At 41.0% G+C, this 23,953-nt stretch overlaps 1 protein-coding gene across 6 annotated transcripts in view; it reads left to right on the top strand.

Moving 5' to 3' along the window:
• The window catches only part of MPPED2 (metallophosphoesterase domain containing 2), a 162,744-nt gene that overhangs the window by 13,048 nt on the left and 125,743 nt on the right, over positions 1-23,953 (top strand). Inside the window, exon 3 of one of the 6 annotated variants that reach the window (XM_032488401.1) lies at positions 6,061-6,083. The exons of the other annotated variants lie outside the window; for them this stretch is intronic. Within the exon in view, the coding sequence (XP_032344292.1) occupies positions 6,061-6,083 (23 nt within the window). The remainder of the gene's footprint in view (positions 1-6,060; positions 6,084-23,953) is intronic. 6 annotated transcript variants of the gene reach the window in all.

Genomic DNA, 23,953 nt, shown 5'->3' with positions numbered 1-23,953 from the left:
TTAAAAAGGCAACTTAAAATTAGATAAATTTTTTTTTTTTGTCCGAACAGATTTGTTCTTAGAACCTTAGCTGTGTGTTGCATAACTAGGTAGTATTTTTGTTTGTTCGTTTGTTTGTCTGTTTTGGTTACTTGACTCACTGGTAAGATAAAGAATTCTGACAAATAAAACAGATTCTATCTACTATGGTGTGCCTGGATTTCAAATCCTGGAACAGTCACCTACATTTATAGAGAGAAAGAAAGATTCTACGGCAAGTGTGGCCACAGTCAGTGGATAGACATATCCTGAAATTGGCAATTCATTGATTACCTCTCCTGAAGGATTTCATTTGCCTCCTGCTCTAAGTACAGTTTTTTAAAGAAAATTTCTTTCACGGAGAGGCTTTGATAAAAATAGACAAAATGGCAAGGACATATTAGGAAAACAGGAAGTATTATAGTAGGGAGTCTGTATTTGAAACGTACTTAATTTTAATTCTGAGATTTTAGAGCTTATGAAGAAGTAGATTTTAAGATATGAAAACAAAGCTAATGCCACTAAATCTACCATGTCTTGTTTAGCAAACTCTAGGTAGTTCTGAACTACTTCCAAAAAGGAGAAAAAGCTCACTGAGTTTCGGAAGATCTATCCATCTGCTTGTTTGTCTTCTTTTTCAGTATTTCCTTAGCTCTCCCCTTCCCGTGTCTCTTTCCGTTTTAGACTTTCCTAGCACCTTGGGACCTGGGTGCTTCAGTAGCTATCCTGGCGTGATGACACTATTATTTCAATATTAGTACGGATAAAACGACCACACTTTTCCAGACCACCATGTTCGTCTGCCTTTTTTGTTGTTTGTTTTTTATGTAAAAAGTGCACTTGGAGGCTTTGTCTATGTAGAAATACTAACTCTGCAAAGAGGAAACTCTGTTGGATTTATTGGCCTTTGCAGTATTTGGGTCTGCATATTTTTCTTCTGTTTTGCTTTGAAGATATTTTTTCCTTCAGTTTCTGCCCCTGCGAAAGGGTAAAATGTATGCAAATAAGAAAATGCACCATTGCAGGCTTTTCGTTTTTTTCCTTTACCACAAATCAAGAATCTAAGCCCCTCTGGTTGGTTTAAATTTCTGTGCAGTTTTATATTAGATAGCAAAGCTCTTGATACTAGTTTAAAAAAAAAAGAAAGAAAGAAACTCTAGCACCATTTAGTAACACAAACAGGGAGATTTTCAGGACTTGATACTATTGAGCTTTAAAATTCCAGGTGAGAATTGAACCATTCTTGAAGTTCATCTGTCGGTAGTGGCTTCCTTAAAGGATGGCTGGGCCCTATACCATAACATGAACTCTACTCAAATTTATTTATTTCTTTGGATAAACAGTCTCTGAAACCTTACAGCTCAAAGAGTCGATAAGTCTTGGATTGGAAAAATATCTTTTCCCAACTTTTGGTGAGCTATTTTGGCATTTAGGCTGATTGGCTAAGAAAAGTGGCTTACTTGTGGGATTTAGTTTTAGGTATTTGGGCCGTAGACCAAGTTTCAAACCGTTTACATATTGTACACTTAGTTTAAAATGTGTTTTACCCAAAGACTTAAAAACTGAAATCAAGAAAAAAAAGTGAAGTTTCTCCCACCAGCACAGCAACCTCAGCATGTTTCTCTAATTTCCTGAGTTAGCCTCTCACAGTGACATAGGCATAGCTCTATTTTCGTCCTAAGTTTTGGAAAATTTTTCCTCCCTTTTGTTTCACTTTGTTTTGCCTTAAGACTTCAGAGACAAGCACAGAAGCCTATCAGACCGTGTTAGACTTTTTTTTTTTTTAAATCACAAATATCATACCCATCGTTCTTGGTTTTGCCTTGTATTTAATATAGTCCACTAAAAACACACACACACACACACAACTTTTACGTACTGGTCCTGCTTGGGAAGGCGGGGAATATAAGGAAGAGATGCACATTTATGGAAAAGAGGGGAAATGGTGGTTTATGTGAAAGAGAGAGAGAAAAGGAGAGGGAGGGCCTAGCACATATAGTCTGTTAGATCATAACTCTTTCTTGCAATTATGATGTTCCTGGCCTTGGGCTTGACTTTATCACCAGGAGGGTGTGTCAGCATCCCTGCATATCAGTCAGCGGGGAGATAAGACAGATTTCACCTTTGCTTTCTGGGGCATGCATGCCAACTCCACCTACCAATGAATGCAGCGTTTGAAAGAATCAGAATAGTGATTTTTGATATGTTGACCTGTTTTGATCCTAGAGAAGGAACAATTTGTTAGGCCTTTTTCAGGTAACTGGAAACTTTATGTTTGCCAAAAACAGACTCACGGATATAGAAAACAAACTATGGTTGCCAAGGGGGAAAGGGTGGGGAGGGGTAAATTAGGGACTGAAGATGAACAGACACGCATTACTATATATAAAATAGATAAACGACTGGGACCTGCTGTACAGCACAGGGAACTATATTCAATTTCTTATAATAACATAATGGAAAAGAATCTGAAAAGAAAAAATATATGTATGTATATATATAAGTGAATCACTTTGCTGTACACCTGAAACTAACATTGTAAATCAACTACACTTCAATCAAAAAAAAAAAAAAAACTTCAGGTTTGCATTTTAATATTAAAAAAAAATCCATTTGACAAATAGTGAACTATGAACTGACTTTGGAGGAATGTAAACATACCTGAAATTTCAATTGCCCCAGGTCTGCCATCTGTTAGTATCTAGGAGACTTCCCATATTCTGTGCTCAGATTTTAACTTTTACAGATTAACTTGTTTTCACTTTATTCCTCACCCTCACATTTTGGGCCCAGCTGGATGCACTGAAACCTATTCTGACTCCACCAACTTAGAGAAAAGAAGAATGAGGAGGGGGGAGTCTTTGGGAAGAACAGACAGACTAGGAAGGGGGTATTAACTCCTAAAGGATATTAATTTCTAATTCTTTCATAATGCAGTTCAAAGGGGAAGCTAATGTTTTCCCCACATGAAAGGTAAAGGCATAGATAGCTGTCCTTTTCTGCACAGAAGAGTAAGCCCAGCCCTACCCCCTCTCCCACTGGTGCTCTTGAGAATTCAGAAGGGAAAGCATAACCCCGTGGGAGGCTCTTGGCTCCTCGTCGTGCCCCTTGGTGGCGGATGGCTGCCTGTTCTGCATCTCTCCATCCAGACCCCTCCGCCACGTTAATGGTAGCCGGCACGCTCCACTGTTTATCTTGGAATTTGATACCATCATCTTGGCAACCAAACGGGGACCTTTACTGCTCAGATTGTTTGTCATTTGTTGTTAATTATCTGTTACCATAAATTCTGCACTTTGAGAAAAAAGGGAATGTTTTGAAATATTTCCTCCAACATGTAAGTGGAGCTTCATTTTCTGTGGACAAAAGAGGGGGGAAAAATCAGCCCTTTTGGGAACTGGTTTCAGGAAAATCAAACGCCCTGGTTTTTCAGACCGACTGGGTTAGATCCTGCTAATGCAGCCAGGATTTGCAGTGAAAGGACCTTTGCAATTCGGGAATGGTCTATATTTGTGAGAGGTACCCCCTTTCGAGGAAAAAGGATAATTTAACTTTATGTGAGGGGCTGTGCTTTTATTGCGATCTCTTTTTGCCGTAATTGTGTTTTGTGTGTGTGGGAGAGCCTGTTCCCTGCAGTTGGTTTCTCACTTTCAAAGGTTATGAAGACAAAGCCGTCCAAAGTGAAAAGTAGCTTCTGCTTACCTACCTTTATGAGGTGTTTATTTTGTCAAGTGTAGAATTAAAATGAGCTTTCTGGCCATTAGTGGATTTTAGTCATGCCCCCGCACTCTGCAGGGAAGGTAGTGTCACCTTGTAAACAAACAGCGCTGTTTTGCCAGGTGCTGTACCGTGGGCTGCAGGAGCCACCGCTGGACTTAATATCCTCACAAAGAGATGGACGGGAGCACAGGAGAGGGGAGGAATGCATGCATGGGTTTTGCAGGGGAGACTTTGGGAGTGGAGTGGTTGTTGCTAAGCAGAAATCTAGGCACATTTAAAAATATAAAAAAATGAAGTCATTTGAAAAGTTCCAAAAAAAAAGAGTGTATCCAGAATCCAGTCTGTCTCTCCACCCCCGTGCCCCTTGCATGTGTTCACTTATATTCTCTGCTACTAGTGTCTCACCTTCACTGTGGGGGTCATAATAATATATGTTCCAACAGTTGATGGCGAAGGTTCTATTAGATGATGCATAGTACTGAGCAGAGCACTTGGCACAGTATCCCAATGCTCAGTGCATGTTATTTTTGTTCTCTTGTTTGTTTCTTTATTTATTATAATGGAGGTACTGGGGAATTGAACCCAGGACCTGGTGCATACTGAGCATGTGCTTTACCACTGAGCTGTAGCCCCCCCCCCACTATTGTTATTAATAATATTGTTTATCAAGATTGTACCCACCACGTCAACCCTTGAACTTAAGCTGAGTTTTAATGGCGACACGTTGACCCATCATGACCATAACTTCTTGTTGTCGTTAAGTTTGGTGTGTCTGTTTTATTCTTGTTGAGAAGTTTTTGTTTTTGTTTTCCTCTCACTTTTATTAAAGTGTTGAGGTTGGTCCTGTCTCCTGAGGAATTCCCACACTGGGAAGGAGAGACTGAGTCTGTGTTAACCTACTGATAGCCGGGGACATAGACTTAATAAACACTGATCTCAGGTCCTCTATGCTGCCTGGGACAACGGGGACTCTCAGAGATGCGCCTTTTACTGGAGTTGAGGAATTTCCTTGGGTTTGCTGCCTTTGGTTTCCACAGAACCAGAAAATGTTCTTCCCAGGCTTAAAAGGATGGAATCCTGATAATGATGTAGTCCCTGAAGTAAAAAACCCTTTCCCCACATTCCACTTCCCTTATCCTTTTATTTCCTCTCTCAGTGTTTTTTATTTTTGTTTTTCTTTTAAGGGGGTACGGTAGGTGGGTGTGCACTATTTTAGAATGCAGATTACAGTGAGGATTTAGGATTAAGAAATGACTATTATTTAGTGTCTCAGATTTAGGAGCAGTTTGAGTATGAGAATAAGAGACTGAATGGAGGAGAATGGAGGTTGGAAAAAAGCACCCTGAGACTGCTCTGGGGGAGGCTGGGAAAAGGATTTAACACTTTGGATTCTTCAGAAGCCATTAAAACTCTGATGGGATCAGATTACCTGACTGCACATCTGAAACATGAAACTCTTGCCCTAAACCATGCAATTGAGTTAAGCTCAAAATTCAAGGCCTCCCCCTAAGACTGGCCTCTGGGTAAGCTTCACTGTGGATGGCAAAATGATTTCCTTTGAGAGGAGCAAGACTACAGTGAGGTTTTTATGGCCAATTTAGCCTGTCTCCTGGTGCCAGCCAGACATTTGGCAGCAGTTAGTGCCAACTTCGGTGATCTGTCCACCAGTTTTTCCCAAGGTCTTCAATTCCATCTGGATTCAGGGCTGACATTGAAGAGAAGATATATTGTAAATCCAGCTTCCTAGGCAGGCCTCCTGAATTTTTTATTTTTCCAAGTGGAGAGATCATGAGGGGTGCAGGGAGAGCGGCAGGCTGGTCACCACCCTCAGCCTTGAGGCTTGGAATGATGCTGATGCTCCTCCTCCCTAAACACACTTTCCCTTCCTCCCTCTACCTTTGTCCCTGCTTTTGGGGACCCCCTACCCTTTTCTCTGGATTTGCTGAGCCCTTTATGTGCATCCTACAAGTAATGCTTTCCCTTGGTCGTGCTTTCTGTAAATGTGTTTCCTGAGTGTTTGTGACGTGTCTGTCTTCCATCAGGCTGTGAGCTCTGTGAAGCAGCGGCTCTTTTATCTTGTTGCCCGTCTGTATCCACAGCACCTGGCACAGTCCTCGCACATTCTAGACACTCTCCAAATCCCCGTTGAATGAATGAGTGACAGCTGAGTTTTCAGGGAGTCCGTTTTCTCTCACTGCGTGCTTCCCCAGGAAGTCTGTGCTCCCCTGTACTTATTCATTGACTCTGAGAGCCTGTATTTAGACTTGACGGTACACTTGGCTTTAAAAAGGGTAACTTATGAGTCTCCCGTGTTTTTTTCAGGATGGAGCTGGATGAAGCTCAGCGTGAGTATTTCTGATGCTCCTACACTAATGCTGTAATCTATCCTGACTTGACTTTGACAGTAGTAGACTCTCATTTCTAACACAGGAGAAATATCGAAGTTTCACTTTCATCTTGACCCTAAAGATTTGGATTTTCTATATTGTCCTCTGGCTTAAAAACTGAGACATTAGAATGTATATTGTTTTAAAGCCTTGCAAAGTGCTTATTTATTTATACTATGTGGTGTCAGTGATCATTGACTAGAAGCATGAAATTAATTAGGATATATTTTAGTTCTCTTACCAGGAGTCTGACTGACGGCTGTCCCTAATATGTTGAGTTTACCTAAAATGAAGACCATGAAAATGGGGCATTTGTTATCATGGGAATTAGGCATTTTACATAAAGCCAACCAATTTTATTCTGTATCATTTTTTAAACTGCTTTCCTTTTTTTTTTTAAAAAAAAAACTAGTAAATTCTTCTGGTTCTAATTACACAACTCTTTTGACATAAATCTGGGATTTGGGTTTAATACAGATAACACCATCATAGCAACATTGACTGGTGTTATATAGTGATTATATATATATATTATATATATATATATATTATATGTATATTTTAGTGATTGAAAGCCTTTTAAAAATTATTTAAAGGTAAAACAAATGAAATTTAAAATAAGTATGTAAAGGATTTCTAATTACCTGGTGACTAAGGTGTAAACCTCTTGAAAATGAAATAACCAAAAAAGAAATATGTAGATACATCTATATATGTATCTATATGTATACTATTAAGGAGTGCCAAACTTAAGAAAAAAATTTACATGGGGCAGTATGTAAAAGGTGGGAGATAATAAGAGAAATTTGCATTGCAAGCAGTTTGGGGCAGGAAGTTGTTAATTTAGGTGACTGGCTTCAGGTTTTCTCTCTGACTGTCCTATGACTCTGTGTCGTATAATTAGGTTTTCGGGAGATCCCCTTTGGCTGAGGACCTAATTGAGTTTCTGGACTAGAATGCTGGGCTGGAGTTGGGGGAGCTTTTGGCCCTGCAGGTTGAAACCCTTTGATGGACCTGTCCCTTTGATAGGTATCTGTAAGTGACTGGCAGTGACATTGTTTAGGGAAAGTATGGTTTAGTAATTGAGGAGTCAGTGTGCCTTAGTATAGGAAAATCTTTCTTTAACATAGGGAAGACACCAAAATCCACATGTGCAATTTAAATGAGCTTGTATTCTGCATTATAAATATGCACCGGATGCCAAGTAGAAAACCGGAACACTCTCTCAGGATGCTGTTAGGGCCAAGCGGAATCTCATTAGGGACAGCTTCAAAGATCAGTTCCTCGTGTCCATAAAAACAAGTGTAAATTATCTGGTGCGCGCCTGCTGTTAGCAGTTGCGGTGTTGCATTATGCATGATTCCAGACTGCACAGAGAAGACGCAAACCGCACGGAGCTCCGAAATATATGTGGGGATTTCTGCACCCATATATATATATATATATATATATTTGTTTTTTGATACTGAGTCCTACATTTTGGAAATTTATTGGTGTGTTTCAGTTAATGGACGGTGCCATATATAACCTGTTCCTACATTTTTGATGAATTGGAGTCAGTTCAGAGAGGTATGATAAGGCTTTGAATTGCTTATATGAACAACCAATCTACTCAGATTTATGTATCTTGTTTGCCCACATCTGGAGTCAGATTAGGGGGCCATGAATGCATTCGATGCACATACATTTGGGTGCATTTGTTTCCACTGTTCTCCCTCTCTTTTTGGTATCTTGATTAGATTTTTAAAAATCAGTGTGAATCTTCAGTAAATTAAGAAAATGTAGTCAGTTTTAACAAACGAGGCTTTGAAAAGTAGTTTTGGAATAAATGCCTAAGGGTCTGGAATATATTCCTGTGCTTCACTTGACCAGAAGATAGAGAAGCAGTTAAGTATATGTAGTGTTTGAGAACATGGACTCCAGAACCAGAATGCCAGCATTTTGAGTCCTGGTCTGACTCTTCTTAGCTGTGTGGTCTGGGGGCAATGTATGTACACCACTGTGTTTTTATTTGTAAGTGAGGGAAAAAACTAGTACCTACCTCAGGCCTGTCATGAGGGTTAAATCAGTTGATTTTTGTGCGGCAGTACCTGGAACACTTCCTGGGACACAGTAAGTCCTATCAAAGCATTTGCTGCTGTTGATGTTATCATCATCATTATCAGAGGGAGAAGGCCTTCTTCTGGTGCGGCTGGGATGACGAGGTATGACCCGGTTCTTAAGCACATGTGTGCTTGAGTGGACATGTATGTGCACAGGAGGGCTGAGGGCAGGCCAAGTCAGGAGACAGTTACCTCTGGGTCAACTGCGAGAAGCCATTAGAAGTACAAAATACTTACTAGATCTGTCGCTTTCTGGTCCACCTAACCCAGGGAGAGGACCATGGGAACTTGGGGAAAGGTTAAGGAATAACAAGAGAGAGAGGCAGCTCTCCTCTCCCCAGAGTTGAATAAAATGTCTGTAACATCTCCTTTTCCCGGTTGTTCCTCAGAGCCTACTCTCAGAATAAGAAGCCTAGGATAGAAAGATCAAAAGATCAGCCTCACACAGTGTCATGTGACTTAAATCCACAAACGTTCCATCTCCAGTCACCTCCATTTTGGAATTTCCATTTGCAAGGATAAAGGGACAGTCACAGATGCCAGAATTTCCCTTCCTCTACTGGAAGCTGTGTCCAGGTGGGGCAGATGCTGGCTGATCTTGAATTGTCTTCAGTGCTCCTGGATTCGGTAATGACATACATCTTCAACAAGTCGATAAAGTCTTCAGTATGTATTTCTTGTGTCATTTTGTCCTTACCGTAAATTCTCTGAGTTAAAAACCTTCCCATCCTCTTCAGAGAGTCATCCTCCCATTATTGTGCTCACCCAGGCACTAGCTGTTGCCAGCCTTGCTTGCCTTCAGTGTGCCTCTTTATAGTTTGTTGACAGTGCCCCTGCCACCTCCTGTCACTCACTCATCAATATCTTAGGGATGGTTTGTTGGCAGCTCTCATATTTTGGTTTTTAGGCGCCTCCTTTGTGACTCTACAGTCCCCCAACACCTCTGCTTGGAAGTGAGAACCTTTAGAATATTTGAATAAGGGGAAAAGTTGTTTGGCTTGATGGGAGCCTTGGAAACCATCTGCAGGACAGGGAGGAAATGAGCAAGATGAGTGGGAAGTCTGGGGGAAATTGGATGAAAATGTTTCAATCAACTAACCAGTAAGTATTATTGACAGTAGCTCAGGGGGCAGGGATGTGGCTGTTTTGCCTGTTGTTGTAGTCCCAGGGCCTAGCACAGTGCCTGGTACAGTAAATAGGTATTGACGAGGAAATGAATATGTGGACATCTCCTTGGGACTGGCAGTCAAAGTAATGTAGAACTGTAAAAAGTCCTTGTCTGTTAGGGGTGTTTTGCCTGTTTAGAGAGATAGTAAAGTGTACCTGAATTAAATAATATTTGATAAAATAATCACGGGTGCATTATTAGCGACAGAAGATTGAAGTGTATCTTTGCATACTTGTGTGCGGTGCTCACTGTGAGGGAAACACATAGAGTTTCACGTATGGCCCTTTGGCAACCAGAGAGGTTGAATGACTCAATCAAGGTCACACAGAACCACTGGTTTCCAGTACACTGTGTGTCTTTTTATGACCCTTAGTGAGCAGAAAGTGCTTAAGGAACATACAGTTTGGGGCAGACAATAAAGCCTAACTAAGTAGGAGAAACAAGGGAGAAATTCTTCAAGAACACATCTGAAATAAGTCTTTTCTTTTGAATAATCCAACTTAATTCCGTTAAATTGCTTTCCAATTTTATTTCCTAATTTTCCACTATTAGTCAGAGTGTCTGGGTTAGTCAGAGTGTCTTCAGCTCTTATTCTTTTCCCAAACATGAAAGAAGGAAGGCTCCCTGTAGGAGGTACCCTGTGATGGAAAACAGTTCAACTTAAACAGGAGCAGCTATTTTCTGCCCTGGAGGGTCACACTTTGCTTTCATTTCGTAATTGCTCCTCCTCTTCTTACCACCCATGTGTCCCTTGGTTCCTCTAAAGTCTGGCAGCATTTTCTGGACCTCAGAGCTCCAGAAACCACTGCCATTTCCTACTCAGAGACTATGCACGTTGGACAGCAATTGCATTTTTGCTGGGATGTGGGAATCGGGAATCATGCAGCCATATGCCTTGGGCTTAGATAGTGGCTCACATTCCAAACAAGTAAAATGGTTCCTGGCCCACTGCTTGTGCTGTGTGGAAGTGAGCAAACCTACATGCTTCTAGGTCTTTTCCACTTGGACGCATAAAGATGGAAGGTTGGATGCTTCAACCCAATCAATTTTACAAAGTTCAATTTGAGAACAGTTCTGAGAGTTGACGGTGGTTGAATATCAAGGGTAATATTAAAGGCACCTCTGTTTTTGAGAAGTTCTCAAAGATTGCTATTTGGAAATAATATCTCCAGCCGAAAAGAAGTGGTGTTACTGCACAGAAAAATTGCTTCTGTGAGCCATGATCAATGTTGGCATCACTTGGGAGACCACTGAAGTGTGTCTTCTTCATTAGGATTGAAAAACCCTGCAGCCACAAGTCACTCCGGAAAGAGCATTTCCAGCCACATGCAATTTCTGGAAAAAGCTCTGTGGCAGGTGTGGGGTATCCTATTAAAGTTCTTTATGTTAAAGCTGCAGCTGGGCCCAAGTTGGCTTTGGCCATGGTCCTCTTAGCCTAGGGTGCTGCAGATCGAGCTATCAGTCAGACTCTAGCCGAGTGCCGGGGATGTCGGTGTGGTGGCTGCAGCTGGGTCTTGGTTCAGTGGCTAGTGGGGAGCCAGAAGTACCTGTTAGATCTTTCAAAGCTGAGCAGCACAAAAAGTAGAATTCTCCCAGCTCTGTTGCTTTTCTGGGAAGTTCCAGGATGGCATTTGGCAGCTACTTTCACGTTCACTTCTAACAGTTGAACTTCGTAATAGGAAAATTAGCTAACAAAAGCTCTCGTTTTTGGTGGTGATTAAAATGAGTAGTTCTGGAATGCTCAAGACCCCAACGTACGAGACAGAGAAGCTTATAAAATATGCAAGATGAGGAGTCCAGCTAGTGAATAATTAGTTGTAGCAGTCAATTGCTCCCTGTAGAAATTAGACATTACCGTTGTCCCTGTACAGATGTGTGTGTGTGTGTGTGTGTGTGTGTACCTGCACACACACCCACAGATAAATGAAGGTTTAAGATTAAACAGGAAAGTGCTTTCTGAACACTTTTAAAAAAACCAAGTAAAACGTTGGACATTGTTTGCATGTGGGTTGAACACCTCCACTAAGGATTTCTAACACATTTGACCTTGCTTTCCATTGAGGGCACCGAGAAGCCACATTATTAAGCATATTGGGTCAACCCGGAGTTCACGGTTAACATCATTTTTCTTTCTGTGGAGATGAAAAGGTCTTCAGCCAGATTGTTTTCTTTTTGTTCCACACCGGGTGGGGGGTGGCATGATTTTTGCATGACTATGGGTCTGCTCTATAAATAAGCAGATTCAGTCTTTTGTTTTAAATGTAATCAGCAAGATTGCATTTGCATTGCTTGTAAGTGAATCACATAAGTGAAATTACATTGCCTGCATCTCATTTGGTATCATAAAATGTTATGGGATGCAGGCTGTTTTTCTCCAACTGAAGTGTCTTGAGTTAGTATTAGGGTGCTTACTTTCATTTTCCTTTGTGACCAAATTTGTTGCATTCTACAGAGTTAGGGCTCATATTTTCACTTAACGTTACTTGCTGGAGAAACACCCGTTCGTGTTCTCTAGAATGAGCCAAGATATTGGTTCAGTAGGGGGTAAATGGGAGTTTTAAGACTATCTCAGTCGTGTAGCAAGTGATGGCTAATCACTTTCTGTTGTTTGAGACAACTTCTGCTTACTGAGAGTCAATGCCAGTCACTGTTGGTTGCAAGTAGAATGCAATCTAAAGCTTTTCCGGCAGTTGGCTCCAGAAAATGGTTTACATAAAACAAAAACAAAAACTTCAGTGAGTCACCATTTTTTTTAGTGACTAGTATAAAATATATATCTTAATTGGCTCTTCTGATAGCCCTGAAGGCAGATGACTTAAAAGTCATTATGAGATTGCCCCCCGCCCCAATTCCCTTGAAAGTAAATAATTTAACACAACGGTAATAATCACTGACTTCAAAAATCAGTAATTTCAGTGACAAATGAGAATGCCCTATTTCACAGATCACTTCCCTCTTCTACTGAGGTTTTCTTAGTTCATGAATTTTTAAGATGAAAGTCAAGGGAAGGGTATGAGTTCTTAAAAGATAACCTAGAACACGGTGTGGTTATCCGCAAAACCTCTGTTTGTTAACTGCTTTATTGGTAAAACCTCACAAGGCAGCAGGCAGCTGTCCTGCTGATTATGCCCTTTGGTAAACGTGAAAACTGCTTTTCAAAAAGAAAAAGTATGCTGGTGACAGTGATATGCTAACAAAATGAAAGTGCTAAATAACGCATGATGATCTTTGGCTGTTTGGAAAGATTTTAGTAGCGAAAAATAGGAGGAATTAAATGTGATGAATAGGGAATTTAAGTATCAGAGGGTACATTTTTTTTCCCTACCAAAAGAGAAGACTTAAGAACACTAAACCCACAAGGAAACCTAACCTTCTGAAATAGCTTACAGGTTTCTTTCAAAAAGACTTTGAAGGAGATGTGCAGTTTTGTGTTCCCATGTTTAACAAAATATATATGTCTAGGAAAAACATTTCATATGAAGGACAGGATGGAGTGTAACTTCTTTTTAATTAGTAAACTTTCAATTGAAGCGTAACACACAGAGAGGTGTACAAATTAACTGTATCTGATGAAATGAGTTTTCACAAAGGGAACGTATTTGTGTGACCAGTCTTGGGTGTCGTTTTAAAGATCATGTGTTTGTTTTAGTCTGCAAAACAATATTCTAAAGTCATAAGAATTTAAGTATCGTAATCTATGATAAACTTTTATTAATAAAAATTGTCCAGGCCTTTGTTACTAGTGCTGTGTGGTTTACAAAGAAGGTAATTGTGACACTTTGGGATCCCAGTGGCCTCCCTAGGATTCGTCTGCAACTGGAATTTGCAGGGTTTCGTTTATATGTGACTATTGTGACTTTCATTTAAACTGGTCTCCAAGGCATATTTTCCATTTGTAGTCACTTAAGATTTCCTGAAAGTGCCTCTCTGTGATTTGATAATTCTCTGGGTAATATTTCCAAATGGATGACCTTCTTGAGTTAAAATAATTTTTTTCAGTCTAGCTCTAAAGATATCTTTATTTTCGATTCCATTCATCACCATTTTCTCATTGAAAAAATTAACTGTGCCTGTCCCACTTCAAATGAGCAGCTGCCCTTTGAAACTAGATCCTTGGTTTTGGCTGTAATTGTCCAAATGAGGACTAGGTTGGCTAACTGTTTGAAAAGAATTGGTTGTGACTGTAAAGCATTTTCCTGCTTTCAGTTTTTTTCTCTTCAAATTTTGGTGTGTTCTCAGCTAGAAAAAGAAGAAGAAGAAAGGAAACGTGGAAGGAGAGAGGGAGGAAAGAAGGACAGAAACAAAAGAAGGAGGGAAAAAAAGGGTGGGGGAACAGTTCACAAAATACAAGCAAGACAGCTATTACCTGGGAATAACTTAACTCCAGCTTTGGAGGAAAGAGAAAGATAAAGAAGGACTCCAGAAGTGAGAAAGACTGCGGGGCTTGATGTATGACTATAAGCTAGTGACCCAGAGTTTTCTTTCCTTTTCCGTAAATTCACCAGAATAAATACAACGAGAATAAAATGCATACGTGTGCGTGCACGCACGTGCGCGAGCGTGTGTGTTCCGTTTGATGTCATTTTCATCTGTTCCTGCAGTACCTACACTGCTTAGTATGGTTCTGAAACCATTTCTTTAGGAGCTGTCTTTGGAGCCAGTTCATGGGTACGTAAGGAAAGAGTTCTCTATATTTTCCAGCGACAAAAATCATCTTCACACGGACTCATTAATACCTCCCTGGCGAGGCCCTTAAGTGCCCGAGGAATAAAATTCATTAGTGAGTTCCCATCTTTGACTTTCTCACTCTGGCCACAGGGGTCTTTAGACTCACCAGGCCAAATACCTTCTTCGGTTGATCATTGCCAAGAAGAGTGCTTATATACATGGTTCTACAGCAACCTTACACTTGTCCACAGAGGTATTGGACTGACTACTAGAAAGCTGATCCCAAATGATCCTGTATAATACGGTCTGTCAGCCTTCAGACTGAAATAATTGCACATTCCGTTTAGATGGCCGAGATGGCTGATGAGAGGTGTTTCCTGATTGGTTACTTAACAAGTAGCCATTTTTTTTAAAGGAAACTAACAGTCATAATAGATGATCTGGCTATGTATGTGTGTTAACTCTCATAATAACTAGTGAAGAACACTTCCAAATGAACATGAATTATAGCTCTGTTTATTACACAATTGTGAAAGCTAATAATTTGTCTTGACATAATAGCTGCTTTGAGCTATCAGGAGTCACAAATAAATATATAGACATTTCCAAAAATATATTTGAATTCTTATATTTTGATTATACAAAATTATACATTGTCTCCAACAAAAAGTTTGGACTGATACCTCTAGTTAAGATAGAAATATTCTAAAACTCACTTAATCTTATAAATAGAAGGGTGGATACAAGTCTCTCAGCGTTTTGATATGTATTTGTTTCTTTGGCATGGTCATTTTTTTTATCCCTTCACAATTCAGATATGTTTTGAATTCATGCTGTGGTCTAAGCAAGCAAACCGCCTGAGTCTGGGGTTGTTTAGCAAATTGAAATGATGGCCTCATAAATTTATTATGGGGGAAAATAGTTCAGTGTAATGGCCACTGATGATCTGTATCAGCCTTGATACAAAATTTGTTATCACTTAGAGTATAAAACTAACCCTCATTATTTTGATTATCTTTCATTTAATAGCTTTCCCCTCATCTTGTCTACCTACTTAGTTAACTAAACACTTCTTTTGGGGAACCCTTTTCCCCCCTCTCCATCTGGGCATCTTAGATCTTCCGAACCCCAGGGCATGCAGCCTAAGTTAGACCAAGGAAACTAGTTAAAATGAGGCAAACCAGATCAGACAAGACAAAATCCACAAAGATTATAATAACAATAAAATGATGACTACCATTTTTGAATGCTCATTGTGTACCCAGCTAAGTGCTAACTGCCTTAATGCAATATCATTTAACTCTTAATATAACCCTTAGAAGTAGGTGGTGTTACTCCCATTTTGCAGATAAGAAAACCAAGGCTAAAAGAAGTTGCCTAGGATGACCTGGGTTTCACAGTTATTCAGTGGAACATGTTTGCCTGATTCTATGCATCATGCTGGTCTGTCAGCAAGGCAGCAGCAGACCCCTGGATTAAAGATTTGGATTTTGACTGTTTTCTTTTCCAAAACAAAGCTCATGATAAAACCATGTGGAACTGAAGTCATGAAGAAACATGAAGTAAATACAATCCAGATCCACAAACATATTTTTGGAATAGTTCCACTGATTGAGGCTCTGTAGAGCTGCATGACCTAGGATGACTTTTCCACTCAGACAGAAACACAAGTATGGAGGAATTCATTATTTGGAGGCTGGGGCGTCCATGGAGAAGAGCATATTGGATTGAGACTCAAATGGTGTGGGCTTCGGTTCCCTGATCTGTGAAATGGAACTAGTACTGGTTGGAGCAGATGGTCTCCAAAGATATTTGCATTCCAAGCATTCTAAGATTTTAGACTGAAGTTACTCAGAGTTCCTTCTATTACTTCCTGGACTTTGCACTCAAAGTCTGCATGGATTGGAAGGTAATGCAATAGAGAGTTACAGATGGAAACGTCACCCTCACAGGTCATGGAATTCCAGGAGGAACACCCAAGACTGTTAACCCATTGAGCTAAACACCTGAACCTGAGCATACAAATTTAAGAAAGAGAAGATTTTCTCTACCTTGAAGGGCATGTGGGACTGGATCTTTGAAAGACAGAAATTTCCTCAAAGAATACATTGATATGGAAACATGAAATAAAGATGTGGAGACTGGGCCTTTTACTGACTGGAGTGAAGAATCTGAGATTCCAGAGAAGTGTGTCAAGGATCTTTTTTTTTCTTTCACTCGTTCATAGACATATTCATCTAAGAATATGTCAGGGGCCTGAGAGCCTCCAGTTTCAGAACTGCCACTGACTCACGCTTTGATATTGGACATGGCTCTCCAGCCTTGCTTTCGTATCTGTAGGATGTAGAGTCGGCCCCCCAAACTGCTTGCTGGTGCTGGAACATCTGTGAATCAGTGTATCTTTGGATCCCACGAAAGCAAGAGAGTGACAGCATTGAGGTGGTGTTTGGAGTGACAGGGCTCCCGGGTGACTTAAGTTAAGGCTGAATGACCGATTCAGAGGACCTGGACTCAGGTCATGTCTGTGGGGAGGAAGAAGAAGAGTCCAACGTGAAAAAAGTAATTTGCAGTTGAGTGAGAACGGTTTGTTCTCTGGAATGAGTTAAATAGGTGATGCTGATTCTACTGTTGTCCACTACGGAATCTAGGAAGGTGGTGGAGGAAGCCAGATGTCCAGTCCAGCACTGCTGTGGCATCCCGGAGACTGCTTTTGGGGTTGGTGTGAGCTGCAGGTCTGCAAAGGACGCGAAGTCACGTGGTGAGGAGGAGCTGTGTACTGGTGAACTAATGTCAAGGAGACCAGGTTTAAGGGAAGGCAAATACGGGGGATCTTCTAGCCCAAAGGTGTGGCCCCAGCTGGCAGACCTCTAGTGGATATACTTGAGTTTGGGGGAAGAAATTTTAAAATAGGAACCCAGCCTTGACAGTGAGGGTAAATTGATTGCATTTCCTGGAATTGTGGTAGGTGATAAAGGCGTATAGCAGGAAGGAGGAGGCAGAAGTCCATTTACCAGAACTGGAGGGAAAGGCAAAGCAGAGGGAGATGCCGGGATGGCTTGTCCCGAGCTGCTGGTGGTCTGGTTTAGGATTTTCTGGATGCCATCTGTGGTCAGGGTTGGTCAGGGTCAGCTCAGAGCCCGGCCTGGGACTGACCCAAGTGGTGGGCACACAGCTACCATGGCTGTGGGTGGAGAGCTGGCGTGGGGGCCGGGAACCTCGCTGTGCAGTTGTTGGGAAATTCACAACGTGCTCGGAGGCCCCTGTGTTGGTTAAGCTGCCCGGGGACAAGCCAAGAAGTCTGGGAAGGGTGTGTTCTTTCTCCCTAGTGCTTAGTTTGCTTTATAAGGTTAAAAAAAAAAACAGTAGCCCTCAATTTCTTAATCTCTAGGTCCTTGACTTATGTCTATGATTATTTACACTCATAAAACAGTCAGTTTACCCTGACTACCTGACAGCTTCCCTCGTGCAGGTGCAGTCTAGGCTTTTCCTGTTGGTAATACTGAAATCCTATAAGACAGACCTGCCCTATGCCAGAGGTGGTCCTTGGAGGGGTAGAGACCATATTTAATACTCAAAGAACCCTTTGAAGTGGCTGTGTATCCCCCCTTTGCAAGGCTGGAATCAGAATGAAACCCAGCTCTTCTCGTGACAAAGCCCATTCTTTTTTCCATGAGGCTATGCTGACTTTCCACTTGAAGTACTTTCTTTTCTGTTTTTCATTCTTGTTTTTAGCAGGAACAATGAAGATTTTCAACATTCCAGCTACTGTGCCTAGAAATCCACTGAAAGAAATGCCGTCTTCTCTTTGCTTAACCTTTAAGCCCTTCGGACAGAAATATGCGTGTGTTTTTTAACTGTAGGAAATGCACATGACTCACAAGTTGTTTCTTGAAACCACACCACTCTTCCTAAATTTGAAAAGCATGACAGTGTGTCTTGGATCTTAAGATGTGATGATGGTTATGCGTGATCATGAAGGTAGTGAGTGAGCATTGATGAGTGTGTTTTGTGACTTCAGTTTACAGTCTGTGACCCTAAGCAAGGTCTACATTGTTTTTTCCTGCATAAGCCTTGTCCTCTGCCTCTCTTTTTTTCCTGAAAAACAATAGAATCAACATGGTACTTTACTTTAAAAACTAGGTTTTATGATGCAGTTGGCAGCAAATAGTATTGAGTGGTGATGGAACAGTGATTTTTGGAAATAAACAGTGTAGGGGACGAGGAGGAGAGAAGGAACATGCGAGCCCTGTGTTTACGTTGGAGCCCATGCTGCAAAGGTGGGAGGTATTTGAGCTCCGTGCTCCATGTGGGTGGCCAGGATGGTCGAGAACACAATTTTATTTATCTTAGAGGAGTTGCTATAATTTCTGCCCAGAACTATTGGCATTTGGGGGTTCACACATCGCTGAACTCCTGATCTGTTGGCATTTGAAGAGTAAGACCCACGGTATTTCTCCCTTATGGCGAGAAGGTAATATAGCTAGTTCCCCAAATGGCCCAGTTCACGATTGCAGGCAGGCCCCGTTGTGAGGGCTGTGTGTCTAGAAATCCTGTCTGGGCTTGATAGCTTAAAAGCCTCTTGGGGGAGTTCAGCAATGAGAAATGGTTAAGAAAATTATGACAAACTAACCTATGAAGTATCCTGCAGCCAGTGAAAACGTTCACAAAGAGTCTGCAGTAACATTGAAAATGCTGACGTTATAATGGTTTAAGTGGAGCCAAAAAAAAAAACAAAACCCAGAATATAACATTTTGAATGCAGAATGCTCCCAATTACATTTTAAAAATACACAGTGAAAAGACGAAATGGAAAGATACCAAAAATGTTGCTAGTAGCTCTCCCTGGGCAGGTGAAGGTGCGTTCATCTTTCTTTGATTTTTATACACCTATTCGGAATTTTATTAATGTTAGTTACTTGTAACTTTAGTAAACATTTTCTGATTAGGAGGAAAAAGGCTTGTTTTAACAGTAAAGTAATAATTTCTCATATTTGGGGGAAATGCGCCTTTGTGCATCAGGGAAATTCACTTGTCCTCTGTGACTCTGGTTTCTGGGATGACTCTTATTTGGCTGAATTAACACATGACTTTGTGTGAAATAACACCTGTTTGACATGAGCACTGAGGTGACCTAGAAGACTTGGTGGTTTTAATAGTATCAAGTGAATAATAGTTTTGAGAGATGGGGTTGAATTATGAGTCACAAAATGGTGTGTTCTTTCCCAGCTAGGGTGCAGGCTGCTTTGTTAGCTGGGGTACTTCATTAAGGAGACTGTCGGGTTTTGTTTTCCTAGTGAAATTAGACCAATCCTGAGAAATTTTGCAGAGACAGAAATAACAACAACATAGTAATAATTATGATTATTGGTCCTTCACACTGTGCTCAGGGGGTTCTCACTACTTCCCCACTACATCTCTATGAGGTAAGTATTTTTACCCCTAACATCAACCTGAGAAAACCGAAGTATGAGGTTCAGTAACATGTCTATGTTCCAGAAATTGTCCGTTTGCATATTTGGGACTTGAATCCATGCTGTTTGTCTTGAGAACTTACTATGCTCATAAACTTTTCTGGGGATTCTAGTAAATCTCATGCAGGAATTTATATTGAAACATCTGTTTTTCTTTCAAATGAACTAAGAGATGGATGCGAACGGTGTTTGGACCAGTAAAAACACCTGACAAAAGATAGCGCTTTATGGTTCTTAGGGTATTTTCTGTCGGACAGTATCAAAGTGGACGAAACTCAAATTTCAAAAGCTTTTTAGGTATTTAAAAGTAATACTGATATTTGAAATCTTCAGATCTGGAGAAGACTTGTTTCTTCAATTTAACACTGGGTTTGGCATAGAAAAAGTGTTGGGCTGGGAGGCTCTCTAACAGCGAATAAGCCAGGAGTCAGACAGACTCCCCTTGTGATTGAGGCTTCGCCGTTTATGGCATCTCTGACCCTGGGGAAATTGTTTAACCTCATTAACCCAGTATTTCTCATCTGTAAAATGGGATTAATAATACCCACTTGATAAGGTTCTGGCGAGGAATAGATGAAGTAATGTTCCTAAAATTCTGGCACAGTGCCTGATGCCTGGCAGCCGGCATTCACTGATGGGAGCCGTTACTTTTGTTCCTGGGAGTTGGGACACATGGAACCTGCAGCTAGTTCTGCTGCTGACAATGGCCATGATCCAGCCCATCTGAATCTTAAGCCCCTGTGGCAATCATATGTCCTCTTTACCAGTAAGGTGAGGATGAAATTATATATGAAGATTACATACTAGAATCTTCAGATTATACATGAAGTGGCTTTCTGAAAAAGCAGGAAAGGTGGTACCAATGTACAAGTTAAAGATGAAGGAACAGTAAGCAGAGCAGAAGGGCAAAGCCGTTGACCTGAGTTGAGGTTGTAACTGGAACTTTCCCACAGGAGTCCTGTTTGCAGAGAACAAGTTGAGTGAGTTGTATTTACTGTCTTCTGTGAAAAAAAGCTTTTTAACCCAGAAACCCAGCAGCACCATTCGCAGATCCGCCTGCCTTGTGGCCCGTCATCAAGAAAGGGCCAGCCCCGAACGGACCTTGGGGAAAGTCTAATTGTGTCTTTCCCAGTTGAGGGCTGCACCTTTGGCTATTAGGGAACTAACTCCCTGACAGGCCTGGCCGAGGTTTATTCTTTCACTCAAGAATGAGAAGAGGAACAAAAGAGCCCATTTCTCCAGCCTGGCAGACTGTGGAAGCATCCAGTGTAGACATGTGAGCTTGTCCATACCTCTCAGACTTACAAAAATTGTCTGTGTGCTAAAGGCAAACTCACATCAAAATTCCTGGCTGTTTTCACATCCTTCCCCTGCCGTGGGTCCTCTACAGACATTTAAGAGTCAGGACAAAGAGAAATTATATTCTAGTCCCGCTGCGCTCGTTGAAGTGGGTTCGTGATTCTTACCATGTTTTTTTTTTTCCTGGTATGGTGACATGCTACAACATGGATGGGAAAGACACAATAACTTATTTGGAATCAGAAGCTGATTTGTAGTTGGGGGTTATAAATGTTTTTAGCAACTTAGGCCACCACTCACCCGAGATTCCAATTGGAATCACGTTGTCTGTACAGAGCAGCGCCAGCTCCAATGTTAATCAAGTTTAATTTGTCAGCCAGGACTGCTTTTGTACAACAGACGTTTGGAGGCATTGCCTATTAGAATAGCAAGTCTTCAGCACTTCCTTGAAAGCCTATCTGAAGGCTTGATTGGGACGGCCACCTTATTATTGTTGTTGTTGCTTTTATTATTTAAAGAGCAGTTGATATGGGAGTGAGAAGGGGATGGGCTGGAACTTAACATGCCCCCTTGGCCACCCCTCCCTAAAAGATGATTTAAAAACAGGCAGTGAGCCAGAGAATTTTCAAGGCTAAGTTTCTCACATGGAAGAGAAAAATTATTGCAATGCCCTTTAGCTAAGTACACTCACTTCAGCCTTTATGGATAGCAGCGGTCACGTGGTCACCTCTTCACGAGGACAAGAGCTTGAAACGATCACACGGCAGAACCTCTGGAGAATGGGGGCTGGATGGTATCTGATGATAGGGCACAGGGACTACCTGCAGGGTTTTTTTTTCTTTTCTTTTTTTTTTTTTTTAAGGCAAAGACTTTTTGAGGAAGTTATCTTCTTGCCAAAAAAGCTAAAGTGGTTGATCTCCTTTTCTTCTTATCCATCATTGCGCTAGCAGAAAGAGATAGCGGTCAGTCCTGAGTCTTAGCAGACTGGTAGGGCAATGCAGTGGGCAGTTTAGCAGAACGCACACTTGAGGTAACGGCCCTCTGCAGTTTAGCCTTCAAAAGGGTGTATGTGTGGCATGGAAAGGAGCAAACGGAATGATGTGAAGGTGGATGAAGACTCTCTAGTAAACCTGCAAATGAGAATTATCTGAAGTGTATTCCCCTATCCAAAGGATCCAGGAAAGTCACTGATTGGAATTAGAACAGGGTAATTTTGTATGTGAAGTGTATCATGAGACCAATAAAAGAATGTTGAAATGACACCTAGCCAGGCACTGAAAGAAATTGGATCTGGCCAGGGTAAGAACCAGGATCTAATTGGATTTGTGTGTTATTTCCGTGGGTGTATAGGAGATTGTGAGAGAGAGTGTGTGTGTGTGTCTGTGTGTTTGCACTGAATGAAAGCTGACTGTTAAAGTACATAGTTCAAAGTTTGGCCTCTATAAAATGTGGTCTGTACTTTGGGCTCAGTCATCCTTGGTTCATACCTTTAGTTGTTTTTATAAAGTTGTTTTTATAAAATAACCCCTTGTTTCTGATGGGTAGCTGATCTGGGTGAGTAGTTGTAACTGTAGTCTTGATGATTTGTTGTCCGGATTTTGTGAAAATTGGAATCTGGATAATGCATTCCTCCTCCTCAACTTAGCAATCCGAATACCACTGTAAAGTAGAGCAGTGCCAGCTTTCACAACTTTAGGAAAATTCAGGTCACCTATAAATGCAGTGTCCACCAGGGAATTACCTTCCTGTGAACTTGGCACTCTGACTCACCTTCTTACCTCTCTCTTTTTTAAGTAATGTTCCTTTTATGTTGAATGACATCACCCTAGCTCTCTGCTTGGTGACTCCTGCTGCCCCTTGAAGGCCTGGATAAAATATACCCACCCTGTGAAGACCGTCCCCATCCCCAAATAGAACTAATTCAGTCCATTAATATTTCTCATAGAAGAATCTCCAGTAATGATGGCTGGCACTTATTGAGCATTTAATGTTCACTAGTCCCTTTATAAGCAATAATTGTCTAATCTTTGTGTCAACTTTATAAGGCAGCAACTGTTACCATCCCCAGTTTACAGATGAGATAACTGAGGCTTCAAGAAGTTTAGTAGCTTGTCCACGGTCTCAAAGCCAGGCAGAGACAGAGCCGTGGCCTAAACCCAGGCCTTGTTGATGCTCTGAGTGACATAAATGACCTCTGAAATGACCTCTTAATCACTTTGTTCTCTCTTATTCTCCCTCCTCCCATACCTGCATAGGGATATAGAATTTATGGTCACATTAATTACAGTTTGGTATGTATGCCCTCCAAAGCAAAAATGTGAGGTTCAAGATGGTAAAAATGGCAACCTTAGTAAAAGCATAATCCTTAAAAATCTTGACTCTCATACAGATATAAAATGAACACTTGTTAAAAATTTTATATAACTCATTAATAAATGAGGGAACCAAGAAATTTGTTAGAATAGCTTCATAGAAGGACCACGAATTTATATGGTATAAAAGACTGTTGAAATGAATTTACAGATGGATACAAAACTGGAGGGGAAGTCACCTGAACCTCCACTGGACAGTTTCTTTGCACCTATAGAGAAGAATTGTTTGCATTGCTTTCGCTTATCCACGAGTTACAAAGTTGTAGTCCACGGACTGAAGCCTGTAGTCCTGTGGGATCAGATGATACCTGAGGGTTTATCATTCCATTAAAAAGATGCTCACTCCAAAGTCTTCAATTTTCCCCACACCTTTGAGAAAGAGTATTTATTACACAGCAAAGGGCAGATGCTCATGGTTAGACAGACTCTGAATCCAAAGCCCCAAACTTACTATGTGCCCTTAAGTAAAAAATTTGTAGAAGAATACAAAAAAGTTCACATGTGTGTACGAGCGTGTGTACACAGACAACCTGCAGAGAGCGATCTGGAGAGGATTAAATGTAGTAATACAGGAAAAGCCCCCGGCACACAGTAGATACTGCTAAATGTCAGGCATTGTTAGTAATAAAGTGCCTAATATGTAGTTGTTCCTTAATAAATGTTTGTTGAGTGACAAAACCAGGAGTGGACAGACTTTTTCCTATTAAGGTCCAGATAGTAAATATTTTAGGCTTTACAGGCCATATGG

Source organism: Camelus ferus, chromosome 10 (assembly GCF_009834535.1).
Source record: "Camelus ferus isolate YT-003-E chromosome 10, BCGSAC_Cfer_1.0, whole genome shotgun sequence".
In the NCBI taxonomy this organism is placed as follows: domain Eukaryota; kingdom Metazoa; phylum Chordata; class Mammalia; order Artiodactyla; family Camelidae; genus Camelus; species Camelus ferus.
The sequence above is the reverse complement of the archived record's forward strand: the minus strand, read 5'-3'. Positions and strand labels throughout refer to the sequence as shown.